The 8,200-nt window shown below is 27.8% G+C and overlaps 1 protein-coding gene across 2 annotated transcripts; it reads left to right on the top strand.

The window, feature by feature from the left end:
- The first annotated feature begins 768 nt into the window (after positions 1-768).
- On the top strand, positions 769-6,199 carry LOC132943348 (pre-mRNA-splicing factor CWC25 homolog). 2 transcript variants are annotated; one of them, XM_061012311.1, is made up of 5 exons: positions 769-1,031; positions 1,079-1,208; positions 1,838-3,105; positions 4,362-4,624; positions 4,688-6,199. In XM_061012311.1, the coding sequence occupies exons 2-5, from the start codon at positions 1,115-1,117 to the stop codon at positions 4,785-4,787; spliced, it is 1,725 nt and encodes a 574-aa protein (XP_060868294.1). In that variant the 5' UTR covers positions 769-1,031; positions 1,079-1,114; the 3' UTR covers positions 4,788-6,199. The 2 variants fall into 2 exon arrangements, with proteins under 2 accessions (XP_060868294.1, XP_060868293.1); XM_061012310.1 differs by having other exon boundaries at positions 770-1,031; positions 1,095-1,208.
- The last annotated feature ends 2,001 nt before the right edge of the window (positions 6,200-8,200 follow it).

The following is an 8,200-nucleotide window of genomic DNA, read 5'->3' as shown; positions in this document are numbered from 1 at the left end:
CAACAATCGTTGAGTGTTGTCGACTTGTTGATAATCGTTAATATAATATTTTACAATTTTAGGAAAGTAATCTATTAAAATTCCTAAGCGAAGGTGCGTATTTACTCCCAGTACTTATTCCAGGAACTAACGCGTCGGTAGAAAGAGTATTTTTATGGACAGATGAGAAAAATCGATTTCTTGTGGACACAATTAGATCGATAATAATCGTAAAACAACATTCTAAAAATGTTTCATGTACAGAATTTCATACATTTCTTTTAGAACATTCACAATTATTAAAACTAATTACTTCTTCAGAAAAATATGAAAAATCAAATAGTGAAGACATCTCTGAACAATCGTCATCAAAATGAATTAATAAGTTTTTTAAAAAAGCAAAGTACATGAATTTAATCTTATACAGTGTTATTAAAAATTATGTTTAAATTATAAAATATATATTATATAATATAGATATATATATATTAAGTATTAATAAAAAAAAATTAAATTATTGTTAATTTTGTCCTGTATTTTTTTTTTTTAAATATGGTCACCCTAGGGTATACGTCATACACCCGCGACCCGCGTATACCCTCCAAAACAGCACTGGACATAATGGTCTTATCAGCGGTCTTCGAGGGGAACAATTGAGGCCAAATAAAGTATACCTAATTCGAGTATCTACTATCAATCACGGCTATGGATAAAATGAGCCTCAATTGCCATCCCCTCCGGGAACGCGGCCTCTAATATATTAATTAACATAGCCGTGGCCTATCCATATCTTTATTATCTATGATGATTATGTAGTTGCTGTTATCAGGTTATCTATTTTTGATAATGACAACATTATAATTTACAATAACAAAAACGCATGCAATTTTAAAAATTGTTTTTCTGGATTACATTCGACTATTATGATAGAATACCTCAATTTATTGAACAATTGAATTGATTTACAATTTTGTATGTTTTCATAATTAAAAGTTGCAGCACATTTCATGTTCAAAATAAAGTGTAATACACCTCATCGTTAACATAACTTGGTAAATATATGAAACTGATAAACTTCAGTTATTTATAATTCAGATAGACCTAATACGTTTTAGGTTTGTCAAAAGCATCTATCATGGATTGGATGTACGATGGTACACGAGTACAAAAAGACGACTACCTTTTGGGGAAAAAAATCGATAGAAAATATGGCGAAAGCACAGATAACGGTAATTGTCAATAGAGTTGTTACATATATCTTATATTATTCGTATACAATATACAATAGTTTATTTATTACATGTTTTTATATTTAACATTTGAGTTGATTTTTGACATTTTGTCAATTTATACTAAATATATCAGTTTTCAGTTGGTACCTATTTAGTATTTACCTAACACTAAATATATATTTCATCATATTGAAAATTAGTTTGTTCATACAATATTTTAATATTAATATTCTGTCGTAAAAAACATTAAAAGTCTAAGAAATGTAAATTTTAATTAAATAGGTACTTATATCAAAATAATTTGAATTAGGTTAGCAGAATATCAAATTTCTTCTGGAATATATCTGTGTTAAAAATTAAAATTGATGTTTATGAGTTTTTTGTAAATATTTTACTATGACAATAAATTAGTTTGACAAATAGTTGTTGGTTGCTTATTTTATTCATACTTTTAATATTGATATAGGTAGTATCTATTATACTTAATCAATCAATTTGAATTTGATTGTTAATCAAAATTGTCCATTTTAAGCTTAACTTAAAATTTAATAAGTTTCTCAATACTCATAGTATATTGTATTTAATTTATATTGATAATTCATATTGTACTATTGTATGTATTTTAGATTCAATTTTGCCACCACAAATATGCGCATCAGATAAATTTTCTCAAGTAGATTTGACAAAAAAAATTTCAGAAGATCCATTGGTTAGTATAAAAAAGCGGGAAATTGAATGCACGCAGAAAATTCTTCAAAATCCGATGCGCCTGAAAAAACAACAAAATATTCCCAAAGAAAAACACACTATTGATGATCATCAGTTAGATATGATACTAGTTAGCCGTTTGAAATCATATGAAAAAGCTGGATTAGATCTTGCAAAGATACTGTCAATTACTAAACATAAAGATAAAAAAGAACACAAAAAAAAACACAAGACAGATACATCGAGTTCTGAAGAAGATGAAAAATCGACGAACAAGAAAAAAAAGCATATACAAAAGTCTGGCAGTTTTGAAAGAGAGGACAAAAAACAAAATGGTAAAAAATCTCTTAAATATGAAGATGACAAGCAAAAAAACAACAAAAATAAGAGAGATAGACAGAGGTCAATTTCTTCTTCAGATGATAAAGATTCTTCTAAGAGAAATAAATTAATAAAAGAATATAAACATCATAAAAATGATGACCATAAATACAAAGATCATCATAGAAAACATAAATCAGTAAGTACTGATGATAATGATGACAATCTGCAAGATTATAAAAAAAAAAGAAATGAACGTAACAGATCCATCTCGGAAGAAAAATATGAACAAAATGATAAAACTTCAAAAAATAAATATAGAAATAATCATCACGCTGAAGAAGATAATAAGAAAAAATACAGTGATAATATGAAAAAAGATGAACAATATAAACAGCAAGAATCTAAAAATAGAGAGAAAAGACATGATAATAAAAGGAAACGAATACATTCGAGTTCAGATAGAGAATTGGAACGGAAAAAACCAATCAGTGCTTCTGAACAAAGTAAATATAAGACTAAAAGTAATGACCACCATCATAGACCAAACAGTTCTGACAAAGAACACGAGTCAAGGGTTTCCAAAGATTCAAAAAAAAGGCATGGATATCGTACAAATTTGAATACTCGAAGAAGTAGATCATCAGAGAGTCCCCCAAGAGGGAACAAACATCAAAAAACAAATGAAATTAAAAAAGATAAAAACAGACGGAAAGCTAGTCTTTCGTCAAGTTCAGATGATGAAAAAAAGAATATTAATGCAGTAAAACAGAACAAAAATAACTCCAAACATCGACATAGTTTAGAAATTCAATCAGATAATGAAACTGATGAACACAAAGGGAACAAGAACTATGGATTATATGTAAGATATTCAAATTAATAAAGTCTTTCAGTATTGGTAGTATTACAATAGCTAAGACAAAATGTATTATATATCATAATGTAGTGGTCAAAAGTACAATTACAATGATTCCATAACAATGAAAAAGTATATTATTTTAATACTAATTATTTTAATTTCTTTAATTTTGGTATAAACTATAAATAAGAAACATTTTTTAAAATATCATTACATATAGTAAATTTAAAATTATAATAATATACGTACAATTTGTCAACATTTGAACTTCAAATGACTATAAAAAAGATTGTGCTTAGTTAGATATTGTTTTAGATTTTTGGATTTTTTGTGATTTCAAAGAATTTATTAAAAATTGAACTTTAAACACTCGTAAAAAAAAAATTAAACTTATGTATTTTAATATTTTTAAATTTCTAAAAGAACTACTTATGTTGGTTCTCAACTTCTCATATTAATTGTTTGTCAAGCTTTTTTACCGCACCTAAAAATATTTATATACACTTAAAAAAAAAAAATTCTTAATTCTAAAATTCCTACAAATAGCTTAAAATTAGTCTAAATATTTTGAAAATTGCATTGTATTTAAAACATAATAAATTAAGTAACAGTGGAATGTTTCAAGTTTTCAATGTTTCGAAATACAATTATTAAATTATACCGTGACTTGGTGTGGCGCGTTAGCTGCTACCAGTCGTGGAATGTGACTGAGAGTAAGTAACGGCCACAGCTACTAGCTCCCGGATGAGTGACCACCCGGGTCCATAGTAGTTTAAAATTTTGCCACACATACACATGTTTGATACATACCGTAACAACCGTAAAACAATCGTAAAAAACAACCTATCGTACCAACCTTACCCCTAGACCCTACCACAGTTCATAACCCCTACAACAGCTTATAGCCTTAGTTGCCGAGCTTAAGTTCAATAAAAAAAAAGAAAAAAAATATTATATTATATTGTATGAGAAAAAATAAATGTTGTTTATACAACAGTAGCTATAATTAATTGATTAATTGTACACCATACATGTAACCAACTTATAAAAATAATTATGTGAATTTTCTAATCATAGGTCCTTTAGTTCCAGCTAATATTGTCTTTTTATATCTTGGTTAATATATAATATTATGTAAGCCACTATCCATAATAGGTTAGATTAGGTTAGGCCTATGTGAATTATATTTTTTATTTGTGTCTTAGCATGTACTGTTATACAATAAATAAGTCAATAAAAGTACATTTTTTACTTAATAGGTTCCTAAAGGTAACATTGTAAAAAGATCATCTATTAGTCCGGTAACTATAAAAGAAAAAAAAAATTCAAGTATTGTCCGACCCAAAACACCACCTGCCAAGAAAAAGAAATTGACTGAAAAAGAAATGGAGAAAATGAGAATAGAAATGATGGAGAATGCTAAAATTAGAGATAAAGAACGTACTTCCAATGTCAAACGTTATAGAAAAGAAGATATAAAAGAGGAAGAAAAACAAAAACCATATAACAAAGAGTTTTTAATGTAAGTACCTATCTATAAAGTTTTTAAGTACTCCAAATAATTAACATGTTAAAACAATTTTAGTAAACAATTTGCACATGCGGCTTCACAAGTCAGTGTTGAAAGAAGTATCAAGTCAAGTGTCAATAAACTGCAAAAGAATAGTAATAGTATTGCTGATTAATCTCGTATATTTGAATGTAAATTATCAATATTTTTTTTTAAGCTAATAATTGAAATCATAGCTTTAATAATATTTGTATTTTTTTATGCATTTTATGCAATAATTAAGTTAGTTTGTTTTAAATTATTTATTACATTTATATGTTACCATTAATGTGCATAAAAGTTAATTTGATTTATTTACCTCGTATTCACCTTATGTGAACTAAAAATACATTTATATGATCAAATTTCCAATTTTAAAAAAATGTCAGCATTATTTGTTTTCTCTCTGACCCATGAGCTTTGCCAATATAGTAAATTGGTATTCGGCAGAACCAATTTTTTGATGTTAGTTTTAATATTACATTGAATAAAACTTTAAGTTAAGAACATTATCTATGTTAGCACTTTGAATTTTTTGATATTTGAATTTTTCTGCATTATGTGACCATTTTTGAACTGTTATATTTTATATACTTATAATTTGCATAAACACTAAAATTCCGAAAAAAGTGCCTAAGTAGAAATTCAGGTCATCTTCCTTACTTTAAGTTTGATAATAACTAAATTCACTTCATAGGCATAAAGTTATAGAATTCTATAAATTACATTATATCTATGATTCGCTCTAATATTAAAGCTAACAACATAAAATTGATTCTACTGAATGAAAATTTTCTATGTTGCACATAGTTTGGACAGCGAAAACAAGTAGTGCACTTACATTATCTTAATCAAATGTGCATTAATGATCGCATTTTAACGGAATAATTGTATAATTTATATATTATAACCTATAAATATGTCCCACATTTGAAAAACAATTATTATTTTATCCAGTATATTTTTAAGTAATCATCACACATTGTGTCCTTAATCAGTGGCGGATCTAGGATTTTTTTATGGTGGGTGCTATACATTGATTATAAAACTCCTTGGGTACTCATCAATTGGGTCAATTTGACCTATTTTTTGATAATAGTTTACAAATAATATGTTTTGTTCCATTACTTCCAGGGCCATGCTAACTTTCATTGGCACCCCTATTAAACAAAAATATTTAAAAATTTGTCACCCCCTCATTAAAATGTTATAACTTTTGCCACCCCCTTGGTAAGGCTCTGACAACTTCTACCTGATATCTGCTATCTAACTAATTTATAATAAAAAAAAAGTTCAATATGCGGAAGATGGGTGCTTCAGCTCACAAGCCCTCCCCCTCCTCTAAATCCGTTGCTGAACTTAATTATTCAAAAAATCTCTGTGAGTAAAAATATGTATAATAAGATTTTAATAAAAATGTATAATACCATTACTATTTCAGTTACATATCTTTGTTATCATATTTTATAAAAAACTTATAAAAGTGAATGTACAAATTAAAATATAATATTTAATATTGAGCAATAAATATGTATCAATGCCCGCATAAAAGCATGGTTTAAAAAAGTAATTTAATGCAAACAAAACTGGTAATATTTGTCTGGTGTGTCAGTGTGTCACTGTAATGATGTGAAGAAATATTCATGAAAAATATGCAAAGTTATGTGATATTGGATTTGAACAACTTAAGTTTTAAAATGTAATATTCTGAAATACGTAACTAGAGGCATTATAATGCTTGTATACAGAGTGATTCACCAAGCATGCTCACCTCAAATTGTTCCTTTAATAATGAAATTATTCAAATTCTCTGTAATTTATTTACTAGATAATTTTTCTGAAAATATTGGCATATCAGGATTAAAATTCAAACAAGTAGTTTTTGAGGTCCATAATAATGGGTTTGGAATATATGGGGGCTATGGTGATTAAAATGTGCTAGTGATTAATATTAATAAGTAAAAATGGTCCAAACTCCAAGTATAATAAATATTAGATCCAATACCCAAAGGCCAAAACATGTCAACATCTGTTTTATATTTTTGTAAAACCACTTTTGAGGACTATTATCTTTAGAATAAACAATTTAATAACTGAGAAACTACTCACACGAATTTCGAATGAAGTACATTAATTCAAAAAAAATATCTTCTTAATAATTTAAAGTAAAAAAAGGGGTGGGGCTTTTCATTTGAAAAACAGAGGTTTGTATCGCCACGGGACACTTCTTAATAAGTAAAAAAAAATCAAGAATTTGAAAAAAGGTCCGAGTATATTTAAAAATTCCAAAAATATGAATTTGAATAATTTCATTATTAAAGTAAAAAATGGGAATGGGCTCGGTGAATATGTTATATATTTTTATTTCGTTTTAGCGACGCCACGGAAATAGCTTTCGCATTACTTACGAAGTGGCAGTTCCACGACGTCACCATAAAGATATCGTAAGGCTGAATTCATAATATCAACAACACTGTTTTTGAATACATGAAATGAAAGAATTTTAAAATATAGTCTCCAGCCAAAATTAGTGGTAATCTGTGGTGGGTTTCGCCAACAACTTCAACTCTTGAGAACTCACTGAGTTATAAGCCAGGAGACTTGTGTGCAAAAATTGAATTACCTATGTTTTGAACAGTACTTACCTACCTTTTATTGTGATAATCATGAACAACTGCCATTATTATATCTGCTCAAATGTTTCATCTTCCAATCTACAGTGTGCTGAACATGCCATAGCCCATAGGGCATAGATCAATGGTGATTATTGATTAACCAACATAGGTTTTTCTAATATGGCGAAACACAATATCGTCAATATCCATATTATAAGTAGTGACGTTGGAGGTCCTTTAGCTTTGCGATAATTGATAAATCGTTATGGACCTTAGAACTTGACTACATACGCAATCAAAATTCCGATTTTAAAATAAAACAATAATTATAGTTAAAAGTTTCTATTCAATTTAAGAATTTAGGTATTGCAGTAAATCGACTAATTATCGAGTAAATCGACGTATTATACTATTGACCAGTATACTTGGGTACCTATATAGGTTATATGTAAAAACGATAACTGATCGATACAATAGATTTAAATTTAAAAAAAAATAAATACCGATCCAACATTATTAACGTTGTACCGGACGTTTATGAAATATATAATTAATTACCTATACACGATGGGCGTGTAGGTAGATAGGTATGTCCAAATATGCAATAATAGGTAAAACAGTTACATGATTTGAAATAATTTATTCAACATTCCTATCATGATTTATGACATTATGCGTAATCAGATGTGCATTATCATTACTCAACGAAAAATATGTGATCAAACAAAAATCCGTTCTCTGGCCAGTGGCCGTACTACAGTAAGATGCCAAGTGGGTAGGTACCTATATAGTTCTATAGACGTAGCCACGTAGGTATATAGTAAACGACAATTGAATATTTGTACGAAATGTGTGTTTAATTGTATAACTCATTGAAGACATAACAACCTACCTAGGTACTTAAAAATTTTAAATGTATATATGATTTCAAGCA

The sequence above is a fragment of the Metopolophium dirhodum genome, chromosome 4 (genome assembly GCF_019925205.1).
Source record: "Metopolophium dirhodum isolate CAU chromosome 4, ASM1992520v1, whole genome shotgun sequence".
NCBI classification, from domain to species: Eukaryota; Metazoa; Arthropoda; class Insecta; order Hemiptera; family Aphididae; genus Metopolophium; species Metopolophium dirhodum.
The sequence above is the reverse complement of the archived record's forward strand: the minus strand, read 5'-3'. Positions and strand labels throughout refer to the sequence as shown.

What these genes read in the sequence shown, in the direction of transcription:
- LOC132943348 (XM_061012311.1), top strand. Translation starts at nt 1,115, where the DNA reads ATGGATTGGATGTACGATGGTACACGAGTACAAAAAGACGACTACCTT. An exon ending in ACAAGAACTATGGATTATAT is followed by an intron (nt 3,106 to 4,361) that starts GTAAGATATTCA and finishes TTTACTTAATAG; the next exon opens with GTTCCTAAAGGTAACATTGT. An exon ending in TATAACAAAGAGTTTTTAAT is followed by an intron (nt 4,625 to 4,687) that starts GTAAGTACCTAT and finishes AAACAATTTTAG; the next exon opens with TAAACAATTTGCACATGCGG.